Below are 21344 nucleotides of genomic sequence, written 5' to 3' on the forward strand. Positions count from 1 at the left end.
GCTGAAGGCACAAGAACAAATAATCCTGCTGCACAGCAAGAAACACAAATATGGGAGGCAACCAGCTTGGCTTAACAGGGAAATCCTTGGTCAGCTTAAACTCAAATAGGATGCATGTAAGAAGTGGAAACTAGGACAGATGACTAAAGAGGAGTATAAATATATGGCTGGAAAATGTGAGGCAGTAATCAGGACAGTAAGAGCACAATTGGAACTGCAACTGGCAAGGGATGTGAAGGGTAACAAGAAGGGTTTCTACAGGCATGGTAACAGTAAGAGGGTTATCAGGGAAGGTGTGGGGCAGTCACTCGATGAGAGAGGTAACCTAGTGATAGATGATGTCAGAAAAGCTGAAGTACTCAATGCTTTTTTTGCCTCAGTCTTCACATGCAAGGACAGTGCCCACACTATGGTGCTAGACAATGCAGTTTGGGAAGATGGAGGGCAGACACCAGTGGGGAAGGAATGACTTAACAGCCTCTTAGAAAAAAACTAAATGTACACAAATCCATGGGTCTGGATTTAATACACCGAAGGGTACTGAGGGAATTGGCAGATGTCGTTGCCAAGCCTTTGACCATTATCTTTGAAAACTCTTGGAGACTGGGAGAGATTCTGGATGATTAGAAAAAGGCAAATGTAGTGTCCATCTTTAAAAAAGTAAGGAGCAGTACAGGGAACTACAGACCGGTCAGCCTTAGCTCAGTACCTGGGAAAATAATGTAAGGGATCCTCAAGAAATCCATTTTGGGGCACTTGGAAGAGGTGAAAGTGATCAAAAGTAGCCAACATGGACTAACCACTAACCAAGGGCTAGTCATGCCTGACCAATCTGATTAGCTTCCATGATGAGGTAACTGGCTGTGTGGACATGGGGCGGTCAGTGGATGTGATATACCTTGACTTCAGTAAAGCTTTTGATACGGTCTCCCACAACGTTCTTGCCCATAAGTTAGGAAAGTATGGATTGGATCCTTGGACTATAAGATGGATAGAAAGGTGGTTTGACAGTCGGGGTAGTGGTCAATGGCTCAATATCTGGATGGTGGTTGGTTTCAAGTAGAGTACTCCAAGGCTTAGTTCTGGGGACAGTGTTGTTCAACATCTTTATTAATGATCTGGGTGAGGGACTGGATTGAACACTCAGCAAGTCTGTGGATGACAACAAGCTAGGGTAACAGGTAGATATGCTGGAGGGGAGAGATAAGATCCGGAGCGACCTGATAAATTGGAGACTGGGCCAAAAGATATCTGATGTGGTTTAACAAAGAGAAGTGTAGAGTCCTGCACCTGGGATTGAAAAATCCCAAGGATTCTTATTCTAAGAGGCAGTACAGAGGAAAGAGACCTAGGGATTATAGAGGATGAAAGGCTGGATATGAGTAAACTGTGTGCCCTTGTAACCAAGAAGGCCAATGGCATATTGGGATGAATTACAAGGAGCATTTTGAGCAGATCTAAAGAGGTTGTTGTTCCCCTCTGTTTGGCACTGATGAGGCCACATCTAGAGTATTGTGTTGAGTTTTGGGTCCCTCAGTATAGAATGGATGTGGATGTGCTGGAGTAGGTTCAGTGGAGGGCTACAAAAATTATTAAGGGGCTGGAGCATATGACCTATGAGGAGAGGCTGAGGGATTTGGGCTCATTTAGTTTTCAGAAGAGCAGGTTGGCAGGTGATTTAATAGCAGCCTTCAGCTTCCTGAAGGGGAGCTCTAAAAAGTATGGAGAGAAACTTTTCTCGATTATGATGGACAGCAGAACAAGGGGCAATGGTCTGAACTTACAGAAGGAGAGGAGTAGGTTGGATATTAGGAAATACTCCTTCTTTAGGAGGGTGGCGAAGCACTGGAATGTGTTGCCTAGGGAGGTGTTGGAATCTCCATCCCTGGAGGTTTTTTGAAGTCCTGGCTTGACTTCATGGCTGGGATAACTTCATTGGGGTTGATCCTGGTTGGGGCAAGGGGCTGGACTTGATGACCTTTTGAGATCCCATACAGCTCCGTGATTCTATGACTCTATGAATTTCATACATGCATATAAGTTTTTCATTGAAATCTGGATAAAACATCTATATTTTAGAGTAGGATGTGAGAAAATAGAAGTTTTGTTCAGTAAGAGAGCTAACATACAATAAAATATGCTCTTTTATAATTTCTATAGATATTTCTATGCTGTAGAAGTATTGATTTGTTTTTTTAACTCATGATGCCAGTCATTTACTGATAGGGCTTAATGTTCCCTTTTTATGAGGAAGAAAATAATTGTAGCAGAGGTTTCAAAATAAAGTTTTTGGCCCATATTACTCTTTTATTATATAGTGTAGGAGGTAACATTAAAATAATTTTGTAGTACATAGGGCCAACCTCCTTCGTTATATGCCAGCTACTGAACTACTTACTTGCTTAGTACATCTAATTCATCTAAATAACAGTTTCAGTTGCGGAGGGAAACAGCCACAGGCATTTTAAAGTACATCTTTGTAAACAAGCTGTGCACTGTTACAGTCAATTATTTTCATGAAGAAAGTGAAGATTAGTATGACTCCCCTTCCACACATAAACCTTTGATGGGGTGAAAATACACTGATAGTATCATCATACGGATGAAAGGTTAAAAGTTGCTTTATGAAGTCACATCAGTTGCTCAAAACACACAACCTGCTCTCATGTTTACGTGCACTGATGCCACTTTCACTTGTTTTCATCTTTTTTCTGATTCTTTTCATGTAATGATACATGCAAAAGAAACAGCTTTGTAGAGCAAAGCAACAGATACTCAGTTGTACCTTAATGGGGTTTCATGCCCTCCCCACCACTCCGAACATTTATTTTTAGCCAAGCTTGAAGAATTAGACACATTTGCAACTGTGAGGAAATCTTTAGTGAACCACTGCGATATCTAAGCAGGCACAGGTTGTACCAGGGCCAAGCAAAATACAGCACGCAGACAAATTTGGGCTGCCAAGCTGCTGAACCCAGCTCCCCTCCTGTCTCACCTCCCCCCAGAAAAAATGGCTGCATGGCTTTGTGCCCCCGCACCGAGCAAAATCTTGCATCTCCCTTTGGTCACTTTTGAGCCAACAGAAGTTGGCAGTTTGCACAACAGGCAGCATATGAAGTACCCCTCCCCTGGCTTGGAGCAATCAGAACAGTACACATGGCTCCTGAACCTGCTCTGAGCATGTGCAGGGCATGGAGGACAGAGACTCTAACTAAGGAACCTGCTGGGCTGTTGGCTGGGAGCCACCCAGGTAAGCCTCTTGGCTAGAGCCTGTCTCTGGCACCCCAGGCCCTGACTCCTGCCTAGCCCTCTGTCCCTCCCCTGCATCCCAGCTCCATCTCAGCTTCAAGTTCTGCACCCCCACTCCTGCATTCATACCCCTTCCCTGATCCTGTATCCTTCCACCCCTCCTCCAGATCACAACCACCTCCCAGACCATGCACCCCAATCTGCTACACTAAGTCAAAAACCTAAGTCCCTGTATCCTCTACTGCACCTCTGCCCCAGGTCACAACCCCCTTCTCCACTCCCTGCCAGATCCCACACCCGCTCTTACATGCCAGTCCCTTCCCACAGTCTCCTTTATGCACCGAACCTCCATCCCAGATCCCACACCTCCTCCATTAATATCACGGAAGCATGCAGCCCTTGACCACTTAACAAATTCTGGAGTGTCCCCCTGACCAAAAATTATTGCCCACCTCTGGGTTACATCTTAAATGTCATGTGACTAGAAATCAACATACAATCTGAATTGTCCAGAAGATTTGTAACCAGGGAAACCATTAATATGCAACATAGTAAATTGCTGTGGATTTATATCCTGCAGGTGTTTAAAACATGTGCGCGCACACACACACACACACACACACTCCCCAAGTGTACCTTGTAGTATCTAATTAGAGATGGGATTCAAAAGGTCCTTTCAAGGCCATTTCAAAGGTTTCTTTGCTTTCCTGCTACCAAATTCATAATTTGCAGAAACACATTTCTAGGGAACAATTAAATTAGGATTCAAAGACTTCGTGACTTTTAAATATACGTCAAACTTCAATATTTTCTACTGCCTCTGAATTTACTATGCAAATCAATAGCTGACAGCTACATATAAATACATATATTCAAAATCAACTTTTGTAAATATATGTGTAAACATATACATATCCAGAGCTGATAAGAACATCTCTCCTGAGCCTTTTTACAGTCTATTTGATATCCTCCTTAATCCACTTACACTTCTCAGATATTTTCAGAACCTCTCTTTTCCCACCTTTCTGCATGTCTCTCACATTATTGCATCACTTTGATCAAAACCTACAAAATGTCCTTTGTGTGTCACCCTGCATCAACCACTTAGGGGTTGAAAACACGTCTGAGAAACTCTGTTCTAGAAGAAGCATAACTGTTGTCCCAAATATGCAGGAAAAAAGACAATAGAGGAATATTTTGTTTATTTAGGTAATAACTTTGTAAACTTAATTTATCTGGGAGCTATCCAGCAATACCCACATAATGCAGGTTATTGTTCCTTTCTTACTCGCTTTCAGCTATATGTGGGCTCCAATCAATTCTCCATGCTCCAAACCTGGTCCCATTGTTAGGACCCCACCTCCCTCCTTTTGTGTGAGGGATAAGATGCTGGAAAGGGGGATGGTATCCATGCTGTATCTGGCTACCACATCCGAGAAAGGCAGCAGGCACACAAATTACCTACTTCTGATCCGAGGAAGTACTGACAAAATATAACAAGACAGGACTCTTTCAAGTAATTGGAATGAGTACACTTTAAATCCTTTAACAAGGATCCACTGGAGGGCAAGTCTGGCGCTAGCAGCCACGGTGATTCCAGCTCGAACAGTGTATATTGAAGTTGCTGCAGTTAAAAAGCTCTTATTTGGATCTTGGGATCGAACTACCACCTGTCCCAGCCCTTGCCTCTTGGTGCTCCCTTGATGCTCTTAAGCGTTTACTTTGACAAAAGCAGGCTGGTTGCTGGACTACTCCAGCTAGGAATAATGGAATAGGAACGTGTGCCGTAAGTCTGGTCCAATTTTCATTGCTTTCTAATTTCTCCAACTTAAATGAAATGATTTCTGGAAAGTATAATTTTTATAATGAGACAAGGCAGTAGAACTTCATTTATTTTCTCAATTAAGAAGTAATTTAATCTTCATAAAATGAAATAGTGTAAAATGGTGATAAATTTTTATTAGTCTCAAAAGTGAACAACTGAAAATAAAGATTTATAAGTGGTACCTTATAAAAGGAGATGAACCAGTTTTGACGGTGTTAGGGCAGAGTACTTTCAAATAGTACTCAGTGGAATACAAAACATCATTTCCCAGGTCTTACGTGATATTTATGACCATAAATTTAGGTGCACTTCAAGATCCATTTGTTGGAAATGAGTCATTTCCCATCAGTAAGAAATGGAAAATTCTCTCTGAGAGCCACATTTTGCCTGTGAAAACTAGTGGAGTTTCTACAGGCCAAAAACCTTCAAATATACTTCTAACTGAATTAGACCAAAAACCGTCGAATATAATTATTTCATTATTTGCCATCAGGCAGAATATAGCCACAGCTCCAAAGCATAAACTGTTTAATGAAACAAACAAGCTAACAAAAACAAACAAACATCTAATACCTTTGTTGTTGTCCATTCCTCCAACAGCATACAGTGTTCCAACTGTAGATTTTCTAGGTTTAGTCCTTGGACTTTGCATCAGAGTTCTTCTTTCTGGTAAAAGATGGTATTTCATAGCTTCCAGAATGAGTTTCTGACATTCCAAGTCATCCTTAAAAAGTGCATGATTTTCTAGGTCAGCCAATATCTGTGAATGACAGAAGCATGAATCAATAATCACACAGTAATCCTGGATAAATAGCACTTTGCAAAGGAAAAGACACCAGAAATATAACAATATTGATTACAAAAGTAACACTAAATGTAACATCATGTTGCAGACAACATCTGTCAATCTCATCCATTTCCAAATGTTTTATACAAGAAATGGGCAATACTTTGTTAATCATGAAAACACATTTAGAACAGCTACTTGCTCACAATATAAAAGATATGGGAGGTATTTGCTACTTGGGAAACACTCTTGTAAACCACAGCATGGTAAGTGGACAAATGTTATTTCTAATGGTTCCCATTGTAGGTAAAAAGCATTCATATTTAAATTATCAGAAACATACTTATTAGCTCACATCCTTTTATAAGGCCAGCAGAGCCTTTTTGTCTCCATACAAGGCATCAGACTTGGGATCGTTGGAGCTTGGAACATGAGCTAAAAGCCAGCTGCTCATTAGATAAGGTTGTAAAGCAGATTCATTATTCTCAGCAAAAGTGCTCTCAATGTCATTAGATGGGACAATATACTTTGGCTACATCTACACGACAGTGATCTTTCGAAAGAAGTCCTTCTGGAAGATCTCTTCTGAAAGAACTTTAGAAAGAGTGCATCTACACACAAAAAATCAAAAGAGTTCAAAAGAGTGATCTGCTTTTTCGAAAGAGAGAGTCCACACAGCACCCAATCTTTCAAAAGAATGGGTCAGGGATCGAAAAATCTGGTGCCGCTATTATTGCTCTTTGCCACAGAACATTTACAGACATTTTCTTTCGAAAGAAGCTTTCAGAAGAAGGTGATTTTCCTGAAACAGGAGTGGAAGAGTGCTTTCGAAAGGAGAGACGTGGTTTTTTTACTTAATTTCGAAAGAATGCTTTTTGTGTGTAGATGTTCTGCTGGATATTTTGAAACAGCCCCTTCTTTTGAAAACTATTTTGAAAGAACTTGCTGGTGTAGATGTGGCCTTTGTAGGTTACACTTTGTTAGTATTCTCTAGTATTCCAAACTGTGGTTTACAGACATTCACTGTAATTATTTTCTGTTACATAATTTAGCTATTCAATTGAATGTTTCTGCTGGCTTTTCTGGATATTTTTTCTGCTTCAGCTGTAGATGTAAGCAGCAATCTGACTTAGCACTGCACACAGCTATGCCACTTTCTGCTCAATGTACACTAATAAAATGACTGCATCTCTTGAAAATAGAACAGGAGTTGCAATTAATAACCATGGGTAATAGATGCCTGAAGAAATTGTTTGCCCAAATGAGTAAGTAAGTTTAAAAACATATTTTAGTGTGGTAGGATCTAGAAATTTTTATAAGGGGGGGGGCACTGAGTAGCATATTTGAGATATCTGTCCCTTGTCTTAGTTGTCCCCAAGATGTCTTTGAGCACACTTGTCTCAGGACCAAAAGATGCATTAGAAGATGAAAGAATAGATAACAGAATACAAGTATCCCTTTGAATAAGTTAACAAAGGTAAGATTCAATTATTGCAATGTTTAAAGACTTTGTAAACCTCTGATTATTGGAGACTCAGAAAAATGGAAATTTGGTTCCTATAAAAACTTTAGATTCAGGGAACAGTAACAATGTTGAGAAAACCGAAATTAGGGAAGTCAAGGTTTACTCTACATTTACTGTAGTGATTTTATATTGCTGTTTGTGGGTTACGGGGCACCATTTAAGTACCTGTTTCTATATATCTGAGCTAATGTAATTCTACTGAACAGTTGCCCAAAGGGTAAGTTTTGGCTGTTTGGTCCATTGAGCATAAGAAGTGTTGCAATCTTAGACAATGGGTAGATAGCCAGAAAGAAGGTAACAAATTGCAAAATCTTTGAAATGTATTTTATGTTTCCATTAATTGACTATGTCAATTAACAAATGAGTATTAAGCAAGGAAATCCTCACATCATTACTCATGCGTGTTTTAGTTTTAGAAATTGCAAGCTCCTGGGACTGCAACAAATCTTTTCCTTTTTACACTCATACATCTTGCTTGAAAGGTACAGCCCTCTTAAAAATGTCTATCCTAGTGATTGTTATATGCTGTTTATCACATCAACTTTCTTCTCTTCGTCTTTTTCTCCCTCTCAAAGAATAATAGAAACATGCCAGTGTTAAAATCCAGTAATTTGGAGAGAACAGGCTATTAAAACTGGTTAGAAACAATGGATTGATTATGTATAAACTGCTCTGGAATAAATGTTTTTTTATGCAAGCAGGAACAGTGAGCTAATTTTTGTAAAGATTATAATAGTAAAAGAATTAGAAAGTCAAGAGGTCAGAACTCAGAGAAAATGGGAGAAAAAGGACACAGAACATGCACCTGACATTAAACTTCAGAAAAAAGCAACATAAACTGCAAAAGGAATCGTGCAATCAGATGAATGCAAATTTAATTTCTCTCTCTTTTGCTAAAGAGAGAGCAACAAGGTGCCACTGGCTTGGGTAGGAAAGAAAACCTATTTGTTCACCCTTTGAAACATGAGAGGGATTCAGATAATTATGATTCCAGAGTCAAGGAGGAGTGTTTGGTAGAAATTTTGCTTTTGGGGGAAGATCTTCAGGTTATGTAAATGATAAACTGCATGTGCTGAAAATATGCCTCCAGGATTCTGTTATTTGGTTCAGATATAAAGTTACTGCCGGAGAAATTTCACACAGAATCATTACTAAAGGTGCAACAAAACAATTGTTCAGTTTCATCCTCAAATATATGAAAATCATTATTTTCATATTGTGTACAACTCTACCATATGATATAATGTGTCCTGTTAAGTACAAGGCACATTTCCAGAGAAGATAACATCCATTCTGAGGCTGATGAGATTTCATCACGTTTGATGTGACTGGTGATCTAAAAATCAATAAAGGTATTTTCCTCCAAACACAAAGGGAACATGTAATTTATATAGATTTTGAAAGTGCTAAATGTTACTTAACTCATATTCTATATATGCATAATACCATCTAAAACGCTGAGGAACCAGCCACATAGGCCCCCTCCTGCAGGCCTTCTAACAGGGGCAGCAGCTGTGCCCCATCCCAGTGATCTGGGACACTGGGGCTTTCCCAACAGCACCAACAGCTGGGACTGCCTTGTGCTAGGGGACCAGACAGATGACCAGTGGCTGCGCAGCTTCAGGATGACCAGGCTTCCACATGGCATTTTGGAGTCCAGAAGAATGGTCTTCTGGACTCCAAATCATGTGACATTATGCTAATGAGGTGAGGGGAATTTGCATCCACGCCTCATTAGCATATTTCGGGCCAAGTATTACCATGCCACTTTTGAAGAACGTGGCCTGTGTAGAAACGGCCGTAGAAACTATTATTTATTGTGTCACAATGGTAAGCATACCTTTGTGATAAATGATCCCTTAAACCAAAAATCACATAATATTATGGTTACCCCCAGCCGCAAAAGACCAGTAACTTACTCCAGCGAAAGTATACCTTAAATCTCACATCAAAGACAACACTTGTAGTCAAGCCTATAATAACCTACATACCAATGAATTAATAGGAAAAGGAATTACTTACAAGATTAAAACAGGTAACATATATATACAAATTATTTACAATCTTAAATTTCAAAAATTAGTAGAAACTTGAGGAAGCAAGCCCTTCAAGTCTAACCTAAACTAAGCCACTGTGAACATCTTGCTTAACCCTAGAAAACCTTGACATCTCTGGGCTGTGTCTACACTTGCATTCCTCTGTTCAAAGAGGAATGCAAACGAGGGAAATCGAAAATGAAAATGAGGTGCAGAATTATATGTACATATTTATGGGAAGCACTTTTGAAAGAATATGCAAATGATGTGCCAGATAGGTAAATCTGCACCTCATTTGCATTTTCAATTTCCATAATTTGCATGCCTCTTTCAAAAGAGGAATGCAAGTGTAGACACAGCCTTCCAGAATAGCTTATTACAAAATAATGCTGCTGTGTAGACATAGCTGTAGAGTCCAAACAGGTTAGAGATATTCTTCTTTTTGTGGCTGCTAACTGGAAGATGCTAAAGAGGCATGGATGCAAATTTTCTGCACCTCATTAGCATATCAGCACGTGGTCCAGAGTTCAGACTCCAAAGTACAAATGGAAAGAGGGTTTCCTTCTGGAAGATCCCCGTGGGCTGTGCATCTCCACTTGTAATTCAGAGTCCGGAAGAGCTTCTTCTGGACTCTGAACCACGTGCTGATATGCTAATAAGGCATGGAAAATTTCCACCCAGGCCTCGTGAGAATCTTCCGTTTAACTCATTAGCATGCCACTTCTTCCAGAAGAAGTGGCAACTGGAGATGCAGCCTGTGGGTTTTATTCTTCTCCCACTATATGTTCTAAGTTGGAAACTCAGCTAATGGTAGAAATTCCCTTGCATAACTCATTATTGTGATTAGTAACAAAGAGGAAGCCGTGTTAGTCTATACACTATCAAAACAAAAAGCAGTCAAATAGCACTTTAAAGACTAGCAAAATTGTTTATTAGGTGAGCTTTCGTGGGACAGACCCACTTCTTCAGACTATAGCCAGACCAGAACAGACTCAATATTTAAGGCACAGAGAACGAAAAACAGTAAGCAAGGAGGAAAAATCAGAAACAGATAATAAAGGTGAGTCACTATAGGGGCTTGTCTGCATACTTGGCTCAATCTAATTCTTGACCTTCCCCCCCACCCCTCCACTCTCTGATTTGCTCACCTTTGTTATCCTTTTCTGATTTGTCCTCCTTGCTTACCGTTTTTGGTTCTCTGTGCCTTAAATATTGAGTCTGTTCTGGTCTGGCTATGGTTTGAAGAAGTGGGTCTGTCCCACGAAAGCTCACCTAATAAACCATTTTGCTAGTCTTTAAAGTGCTACTTGACTGCTTTTTGTTTTCATTATTGTGATGTGTATGTGTGGAGAGCAGGATGCTTAATTATTTTGAACTCTATAATGTCCCTCAGTAGTACACTGGATGTTGATGAACCTTTCTATAAGTACAATTTACTATATAAAAGAAAACTAAATTATTTCAAAACAAATACTTCATGTTAAATGTTTAACTCTAGCAATCACTTTCTTCTCCTTTTGGGTGAAAAGTGAGGCAGAGGATGGGAAGATTTTACCCTAGAAAGAAGGATACGGAAATGGATGCACTCCCTTTGACATTATCAGCCAACACAAGCTCCTCCTGCTCTTCTCTACATAGTGAAGTTTCTTTTCATCACCCAGGGAGAAGACGACAAACTGGGAAAGCTGGGCTACCCGAAGATAGGCAACACTAGGGCCACGGCCACCCTAGCCCCTCCTTTCAGAGGGGTTATGGTCATGTGGCACTTTGGAATATGCTAATGAGGCTCTACCATGAATATGAAGCACCTCATTAGCATAGTGGCAGCCACGCACGCTTCAAAACAGCCGGTTTCGAAATGCATGCTGCCCTTGTAGCTGCGGGGCCTTTCAAAATGACCCCCTGATTTTGAAAGCCCCTTATTTCCACTTGGTTTTGGGAATAAGAAACTTTCAAAATCAGGGGTCCATTTCGAAAGGCCCTCCGACTACACGGGCAGCATGCATTTCAAAACCGGCAGTTCCAAAGCACGTGCAGCTGGCATTATGCTAATGAGGTGCTGCATGTTCATGGCATCACCTCATTAACATATCCCAACGTGTCTCATTAGCATCCCCCTTTCAAAAGGCGGGGCTAGTGTAGACATAGCCTAGATCTCTTATTAAGTTGAATGTATTTGAAAACTAGCTTGTACGGAGTATTCCTCATTTAAGAATCCATGTAAGAAGCTATTGGTATTACCTGTATTTCAGGATTTTTTCTCATTATTAATGCAAATATTTTCTGAGACTAGATATAACTGCAAAAGTAGCAAGACTTTAAATGCATATTGGCTGTTTTTATTCTGATACCTAACATAAGTTATAAACTTTTATGTGTAACTGTTTTTCCCAAATGAAAAATATGACAACTAGAAACAAAATAGGATGACAAATTTAACAACTACAGCACAAATGGTTCACTCGTATATTTCCTAATAATCTGACCTAGCATCAAAGGTTTTAGTGACTAGCAAACTCTTTCATATCTGGCATGTTATTATTCACAACTCTCAGATAACTGGCATTTTAACCATAATTATGCTTTAGTTATGTTTTCTGTAAGAACAAGAATCGTGAAAGTAAATACAAATAAATACAGCAATATGGTATCAGTTTACAGTGTACAGTATTATTGTCGTTCATAAATAAAGTACTCAGAATAATTTTTTGTTTCTTAATATCCAATCTTGTTTTTCTTTAATGTTCTGCATTGCTATCTATACCTCTCTATTATACAGAATGTTTGAATATCCAACAACCTTCCTGTCCTGGGGCTGCTAGATATGAGTTTACTGTACTGTACATTTAGAAATTATAGCTGCCAATGATGCTGCAGAAGTTTCTTCAAGATACAGAAGATTAAAACATAATTTTGATTGAACAACCCAGCAAAGCAAATATTAGGTTTCTGTCACTGCAAATTACATCTTCAAGAAGTGTCATGTAGAATATCTGAAACTAAATTAGCTGATGTCATAGTTTTTCTCATAAAATAGATTCGTTTCCTGTCTTCTAGAAAATAAATGTATTCTAAATTCATCAGTTTGTGCTGAGCTGAATCCTCAAAAACTGTAACTTTGTGCCTCAGATAGGAGAGGGAGGCATTTTACACAAGCCACATGGATTCTCTCCATATGGAAGGTGTAATAATCAGAACGACAAAGTCAAACTGCTCGAATCTGAGTTCAGATGTTTCTACAACTAAATATGACCATATATCTTTGATTTATTTTTGAAATAAGCAAAAGAGTATACACAGTTAAACATTCCATGCACAATACCAGACCTAACTATAGAGCCGTAATTGCTATCAACAAGATCATTCTAACTCCACATAGCTTATTTGAAAGCCCAATCATCCATTAACTTCAAATCCTCAGCCTAGTAAGTATCTAAATGGGTAAACCCTGAAAGTTTAATTTCAACCAAAAGGGATTACAGATTTCATCCTTAGTTTGATTCAAGTAACCTGTAGACAAACCAACTTTGCACGTTTGCTTTTCGTTTCAATTATGATGAACGTCTGTCTATCTGTACTAGGAACCCCTCCATCCTCTGCCAAGGACAAAGAAAGAGGGAAATAGATAGATTGAGAGAGGAAGAAGCTTCCCTCTGTGATCCTCATTTTCTTCTCTCAGGCAACATAACCCATTATCTCCACAAAATGAAAATAAACATCATAAATGTTTGAGATGTGCATCTGAGAAATTTACAAGCAGTTGCTGGGGCAATTTTGCAGATATATGAACATCCTTTATCCAAGTCTACAAAATGTACCAATGCTTGAATTGGGCTAAAATGGGCTCACAATTTGTTGTCAAACATTTCCTGTAAGTTTTATTGGTAGTCTTAATTAAAAACAGCTTGTTGTTGGTTTATTTAGGGCTCCCTTTTCAGCTGGTTATCAGGAACTTGGGAGTGGTCCTGGGCAGATGGCTGGTGCACAGGTTGGTGCTAATAATTACTTCCTGCCCACAGTAGCTGTGCTGGTAGCTCAGAAAAGAACACCTTTTCCTGTCTCTTGTTCTGCTCTTTTAAGAAGAGCTCTGAAACAGTAGGAAAAGGGAAACCTATGTCGCTTGTATATGTGGCAGCACTGGGGACTAAAATGGAGAAGCAGGAATGCAACAGAGGGCAACGTCATAGGTACAGAACATGCCTTATTAGCCACTCTAAGATCTGGTGTATTTGTACCACTATGAAACCACGTAGGGCTCTACATTTATCTGTCTCTGACCACGTACTTATGGAAGTGTTGCAAAGCACGCAGTCCTGTCTGAGATGAGGCAAAAAAAAAAAAAGGACAAGAAACAGAAAAAAATCAAAATCATGCATGGAAGGAAAATGACGTACTACAGACTGCGTATGTGAAAAGTCTCAGATCCCTACTGTGGTTTGGAATTAGACAAACCACCAGGAGGTGGGAATGTCATCTGGGTCCCTCTGGCTGGCCTGGATTGTCTAGGAGATCTTTCAGGCTCAGAATGACAAGGGCCAAGCAGTGTGATGGTACATCCTAGGGTCTCAGGAGATGGTGGGAGTTGCAGCCATGATGGTGAAGCTCAACATAGTCAGACATTGCTGGCACACAACTTATTTTTGATCCCCCCCTCAACATCCCACAAAAAAGTCATATTTTCAGGGCCCTACAAGGAGAGTGATAGGCAGAATGAATAATCCCCTCATTACAGTAAATGCTTTGATATCCAGCAACCCCAGGACTGGGAGGTTGCTGGATATTCAAGTATGCCAGATATGCTGGAGGTGCCAATATGCTCTGCGAGGCTTGGTGCATGGCTGCATGAGGAGCCATTCTCGCTGTGGTGGGGTGGTGTGAGCCACTCTATGTGGCTAAGTCCATAGCGCAAGGAGCTGTTTTGGGCACATGGTCGTCCTGTGCCAGGATCCACTCTGGGTGGCTTAGCATATGGCTGTGTGGCATGAGGAGCCACTGTGGGCGGGAGAGCAGAATAGCTGTGGGCCATGATGGAATGCCAGTTAATAGTTATTTAGTTAGCTCAATTAGTCCAGTTATTTGAATGCCAGTTGAAACAGAGTTTACTCTATTTTATTGAAGAGGTAGACCTGATTCCTGGCCCCCATTTGTGATGTATTGATTTATAATGCCACACTTTATATATTATCTTAAAAAAGTCCTTGAATTGTATCAGTAGGTGTTTTTATTTGTGGACAAATGTAGTTCATCTCCCTTTGGCATCTTTTCCCACCAAAATGTATAAGTTATTGTGATATTTTATACACTTTGGCTGATTTCTCACAGTTGAGCTCATAAATGGAACACATGTGTAAGCCCACGCATTACAATGGAAACTCAGAAGGGTGATGCACCACTTTCATACTAGTAAACATTACAAAATAAATGTGGTGGGTGTGGGACGAAGGGGTTCTGAGCTTGTGAGGGGTCCACACCCGGCACAGAGGGTTGGGGTGCAGGGGTGTGAGGGCTCTGGTCGTGGGGTGCAAGCTCTGGGGTGGAGAGGGCAATGAAAGGCTCAGGGTTGGGACAAAGTGTTGGGGCTCTGGCCAAGGGGTGAAGTTTGGAGTGAAGGTGGGTGTTCTGGGACTACTGTGAGGACAAAGGACTCCTCCCTTCTCTCTCTCATCATAGCAGCACCTGGGCTGGGTGGGAAAATCATCTGTCCCCAGTGAGGCAGTTCCAGAGCTTGGGTGGCATGTTTGGTGCCCCTCCCATGGCCCTGTCAGGCTCCAGCTTGGGCTGGCTTGGAGCTCAGGAAGTGCGTCCGAAATGTAGTGGATCCTCTTAGCATGGTTGAGGCTGAGCCAGGGCACTCTGGGAGTGGCAAGAGGAATAATGGCAAGTGGGCAGGGGGTTCAGTGCTGGGCTGCTCCAGCTGTGGCAGGGCATGGGACTCTGTGCTTCATGGTGGGGAAACTGATGAGGTGATCAGCTCCTGTGTTGCAAGACACTGCCCCTGCTAGTGGCCACTCTCCCTGCTAGTGTGTGGGAGTTGAGGTGGGCCTTAGATTCCCCTTGCAGTAAGGCGTGGTCCCTTTCAGAGGCCCTGCCCCTTCTCCTTCCCTCACCCCTGAGATCCTACCTCCTCTGGTAAGAGCCACCCGGTAAGAAGAGAAGCACGAGGGCAAGAGGATGTGCAAGGAGCAGGGTGAAAGAGAAGGGCAGGCCTTCTAACCCCCACTCTGCTTTTATCCTGGTTCTGATGCTCCTGAGAGTAGCTCTACACAGGATGACACAGGTAGTTCCTTATGAAGTGCATTGTTATTCAGGATATGTTAATATCTCTGAGTGGAGGTGCTGGACAGAAAAACACATTTTATCTTAATAAGGACTGAAAGATTTGACTCAACATTTTTTTCTTCAAGAAGAAGAGCTGCCAGAGCTCTTGTACCTGTTTTATTCTCTTTCCTGCTTGTATGGTCTTGGTGTAGCTCAGAAGACTCATTTTCCCCCTCAGGTTTAAAATACGGATTTTTTCTGGTGTTTGGTTTAAAATACACACTTGTGAAAACTACACCTCAGTCACTGTAGTATTGTGGAGTCTTATGGAAAATGACTAATCTTTGTCATATACTAAAGTAAAATTGACTTGGAAGAGACAGTTTCACTCCTGTTTAAAGTCAGTTTCTAATCTACTATTTTTCATAGAACGTAATATCTCTTAGAGGCCCCAGACAAGTGCAATATAAACTCATGAGTACTTACTATAGTAAGATGTTTCCACAAGATAGATGATATATTCCATGCCGGGTGAACTGGAAAAAGTATATTGCCTAAATGATAGAACATTATATTGATTTTTCTACAACTGTTTCAATTGTTGTATTCAAGAGTTAGTAACAAAGACTATACATAAAAATTTGAACTTAACCAGCCTCCTTTAAACACCTTGCCACCAGGTATCAGAACCTGTCAGTATTAGAGCTGAGTGCATCTAATATTTATTTTTCTTTATTTATATAGGAATTAGATAGAGCTTCTGTCAGCGTAAAAACAAAACAAAACAACCAAACAAGAAACCTAGACTTTTCGTAGCCTAAGTAATCCCTACAATCACAGTTAGCATCCTCCCCCCAAATTTGAAATGGTGCGCATGAGACTGAATGGCTTCTCTTCTCTATATTTCATTTCTATTATTCTCTTCAGTATATTCTCCATTATTTGAAGAAATTGAAATTCACCTTGGAGATCACTGATTTAAATTCTTAATTTGAAAATCTTCAAAGGAAAGGTTAAAACATGGCCTGGCCCCAAGCATCCCATGAGGGCTGGCTACAGCAGCTGTAGCTGAAAAGATGTTAAATGTGAAATTTTGTGAACTAAATACCCTGTTTTGCCTGGAAGTGGACTAGCAGGGGGGCAAACCACATCTGACATTGGACTTTCTAAAATTATTTTGTGTTACAGAACAACTGCAAAAAGAAGTGTTATCGTTCAGAAGGACTTGAATTAAACCGTATGTAGCATTTGAGAACATAAGTGCCATATAGCCAAGGGCCAGTGGCACTGTACTAAGGAGATAGCTATTTGAAAACTTCTGAGTACAGGCAGGCAGGAGAAGAACAGACTGTATGGGAAAAAAATAAAGATCAAAACGCATGTTTCTTAATGATAGGATTTGATTTAGTGGTGTTTCAGTGGGGCTCTTCTGCTCTCTGATTTGCTGACATGCAGACTTTGGTAACTGCAGTAGAAAAAAAAGTTCTGATTCTTTTTTCTTATCAGTTTACCTTCCCTTATGCTACTGGTTCCCTGTCCCAAAGCCTGTTAAGAGGAAACACTATTCTAATGTCTTCAGAAAGCACATCAAAGTTGTTATGTAACAGGAATATTTGTATGCTTATATCAGATCATACCTGATGAAATTATTAGCACTTCAATACACTTTATATGGCCATTGTATATAACCCTGTGAATCTATGTTCAGTTAAGGATTGACTGTACTCTTGCTAAAAGACAACAAAAGTTTTTGCATTGATTGCAAGGGCCCTATCCGTAGAAATCTGAAAATCTCTTAGGAGAGGATTTTTTTTTCTCTGAAAGTCTCCCAGTATTGCTGTAGAACCTGTTCAGATACACAAGTGGGCATACCACATATTCTGAAAAAATAAACTGCCGCTATTGTTACACTAGAGCATAAAGTCAATTTTAAGGCAGTTAGCTCTATTTTACAACGTGACTGTCTTCACTGAAAATATCATTAGGTCAACTTTGATGGGTGCTAAGATTGACTTTCTTGTCCGGCCCCCTCTGATGCGGTGTAATGCCAAGTTTGAATTTAAAAATTAGTGCTAGTTTGGAAACAGAGTTACTTTATGTTGAAACAAAGTCTGGACATTGTCCATGAAGCAAGGAGGAGGGTTTATTACACACAGCACTGGTGGAGTGTCACTTCGCCCATCAGGGCTCAGTGGAGCACTGCCAGACAATAAGTTAAAATTGATTATATAGGATGCTGATAGGTGGCGGGGGGGAGGGGCAAAGAAGCATGGGTGTCATCCAAGCACTAAAGGATGGGTGTTATCCAAGCCTGAATAGGTTCTAGCAGCAAGACAAAATCAGCATGAAAAGCCAATAATCTAAAAAGGTTTCTGAGTGTCCCTGCCCATAGCTTACAGAACACGTTATCTCTAGTACAAGTGTTTTTCCTTAACAAGTTACTTAAACAAAGCAGACATTTAATGACATCTATGTGTCTAATTGGATTAATGATGTGTCTCTAGGAATAATGATGCCTTCACACGGGTGTATCTAGGGGTGCATTATCTAGAGGATTAAAGCAAAAGAGACAGTAACAGCATAGAGTAATAACATGTTTGTTTTGAGCACCAGCCTGGGACAGCAAATGGGATGGTGCTATATCCTATCTCTCACATGCATGGCTTCTTCTTGGAAAGTGGTTGCTGGGTCAACTATCCCGCCCTCCAACCTCCAAGATGTCCGAGGTGGTATGATCTTCCCTGAGACTTGTGAGTGAGAGGAGCCGGTGGCAGGGGCAAGCAGGGGTAGCTTTCTACTCATGCTAACTGGGTTTCTGAATTATAGCATTGCAGGCCTACTCCAGACTTTATGATTTATATAGGGGGTCTTCAGCAGAATACCAAAACCTGCCTCAGACATTTCCATCCGAGATGTTAAATCAATTTTATTGGCCTCTAGGTGTATCCCACAATCCTCTGAAAGTGTCCATTCTGGTTTCTGTCACCTCCACTGCCCTCCAGGTATGCAAGAACTAGGAAACAGGAAGTCCAGCAATTTGAATTCATTTTCTTTCTGGCCAGTGTGCTGATTGCATTTAGCCATGATTTCTCAGAGTTTCAACAGAGCCCTTTCATGGAGCCATGAGGGGAGCCAGGATCTCATTTTGCCTCGTGGGCTAGCCCTTGCCACACCACACCAAGTGGCAGCTGGGCTGTGGGGACCATGCTTACAGACAGTTTCATGTCCTTCCCTGAGCAGGGTGAAGACCTCTTCCCTGCACAAGATATAGCCGGAGAGGCAGAGAAACTTCTTTTCCACACTTCTTATTTGTATGTGGCAGCCCCTCCTCCAGGTGCTATGTGGCTCTCAGGCTAGCCCTCACCCCACCACTACACATGGCAGTTGTGCAGTGTGGATCATGCTTCCAGATAGAGGAATGTCCTGTTCTGCATGAGGCAAAGGCTTCTTTCCTGCAAGGAACTGTTTTGAGATTTTCTAGGGCTCATTCTTAAAAGCTTAAACCTCTGGAATTTACACCATGCGGCAGGGAACTGGCCCCCGAGTCAGAAATTTTACAGGGCTGCCACACCCCCATGCCCCTCAGTGCACAACTGATTAAACCATGTCAACAGGTTTCTCAACAGTCTCCAGGGCTGACCCCTCCCCAAGGCACCATGAGCTAGGGATATGGCTTGGGCCACAAAAATTTTAGGGGGCTGGCCCCCCAAGGCACCATGTGCCATGGGGGCTGGCTGGCCCTGGACTACAAACATTTTACATGGCTTCTCTCTGCCTCAAGGTGCCAGTACTCTCCCTTTCCAAATTGTGTGGCTTGGGGGATTTTCTATGATGGAATGGAGTTTGTGGTCTCTCTTTCTCTTTTTTATTACTAGAAAGGGCATGGCAATCCCTTCATTCTTTCCACACCTTTTCTATCTTCGAATGCTTCCTTAATTTTTCCTTCTCTTTTTTATCCACTACTACTTCTGACAGGATAATGGCTCCTTCCAGTAGCCATTAGACACTAACGTCTTCTAGGATTCTTTCCTTCTCTTCTGTTTAGTCTTGGGAATTCATAATAAGTCTGGAGCAAATACTTCAAATGGTCTCCTCACCTCATGTTGGAGACATCAGTGCAATGGCCTCCCTAGAGTGTTCTTCACTTTTATGGGGTGAAGACTCACAGATTTCTCTCTCTCTCTCTCTCTCTCAACTTCAAACCTGGCTCCTTCAGTCAGATACACTAACAATACACTACCACTTTTGCATGGTATCTTCTTTCCTTGAGAATTATATGAAGTCTTTCCCTAGTTGCATGGAGCCAGTTTGTTCCACTTGGGTATCATGGGCATGAGCTTCTGAAGCCCACCTCTTTGGTGTTTCTTCATCAGGGGAAAACTAGTTGAGCAACCTGTTGACATGGTACAGTCAGATGGGTGCTCAACATCCATACATCCTTTTAAAGGTCCAGTTTGATCCTAATTTTCATCATGGCCTCATTTCAGAAGCATAAACCCAAACACCTAAACAGCAAAGCTGTGTCTACACTACAAATTTTCTCTAGAGAGAAGGCCTTCTGTTGACAAAATTAGGGAGCGTCCACACTACAAATGCATTCTGTCTAGAATCTGTTGACAGAACACAACATTTTTCTCATCAGAGTTATGTCTTGGAAATTTGAGGCGTAGTGCCTCTGTAGGTTCTGTAGACAGAAAAATAGTGTAGACATTCTGGGGTGTAGTGTAGACATGGTCAACAGAGAGGGCTTCCAGATTATCCAGCAGCCCTGTTTGCAAACCCTCCAGTTGGCTTTTCTGTCAACAGAAGGCTGGGCAGTCTGGCTGCTCTCTGTTGAGAGAGGGCATCAACAGGGAGGCTGTGTCTACACTTGCATTCCTCTTTCAAAAGATGTATGCAAATAAGGGAAATCGAAAATGCAAATGAGATGCAAATTTGAATATATGACATCTCATTTGCATATTTTTATTTTAAAATAGCTTCTTTTGAAAGAAGAAAACCAGTGTAGACACTGCTCTTTGGAAAGTAAACTCCATCTTCAAAAGAATCCTTCTTCTCATAAAAAAAGGGAAGAAGGCTTCTTTTGAAGATGGGGTTTACTTTTGAAAGAGCAGTGTCTACACTGGTTTTCTTCTTTCAAAAGAAGCTATTTCAAAATAAGAATATGCAAATGAGGTACCACATATGCAAGTTTGCACCTCATTTGCATTTTCAATTTCCCTCATATGCATTCCTCTTTCAAAAGAGGAATGCAAGTGTAGACACAGCCGGGGAGCCCCTATTAGGTGTGGACGAGTTCTGCAGAGAGAGGTTCTGTTGGCAAAAAAACTCTGTCAACAATGACTTCTGTAGACAGAACTTTGTAGCGTTGACCCAGCTTTAGTGTAATTGTCTAGAAGTTTTTAAGAATATTGGGATCATCAGGGATACACAGTTGAATATGAGCTCTCAATGCAATGTCATGGTGAAAAACACTAATGCAATCCTAGGATGCATAACTCACTTACTGGTCATGTAACATTATTTTACTTCTGAATTTGGCACTATTATGACTGCCGCTGCAATACTCTGTTCTGTTGTCATGTCCACAATTCAAAAAAGAGGTTGATAAATTAGAGAGCATGCAGAGAAAAGCCACAACGATTAAAGACAAGACAAGGTGTC

General features: G+C 40.9%; 1 protein-coding gene across 2 annotated transcripts in view; it reads right to left on the reverse strand.

The window, feature by feature from the left end:
- Positions 1–21344, reverse strand: part of KLHL1 (kelch like family member 1) — a 501813-nt gene that overhangs the window by 123857 nt on the left and 356612 nt on the right. For both annotated transcript variants that reach the window (XM_074982861.1, XM_074982860.1), the window contains one exon: positions 5648–5834. In XM_074982861.1, the coding sequence (XP_074838962.1) occupies positions 5648–5834 (187 nt within the window). The remainder of the gene's footprint in view (positions 1–5647; positions 5835–21344) is intronic.

This window comes from Carettochelys insculpta, chromosome 1, assembly GCF_033958435.1.
Source record: "Carettochelys insculpta isolate YL-2023 chromosome 1, ASM3395843v1, whole genome shotgun sequence".
Taxonomy (NCBI): domain Eukaryota; kingdom Metazoa; phylum Chordata; order Testudines; family Carettochelyidae; genus Carettochelys; species Carettochelys insculpta.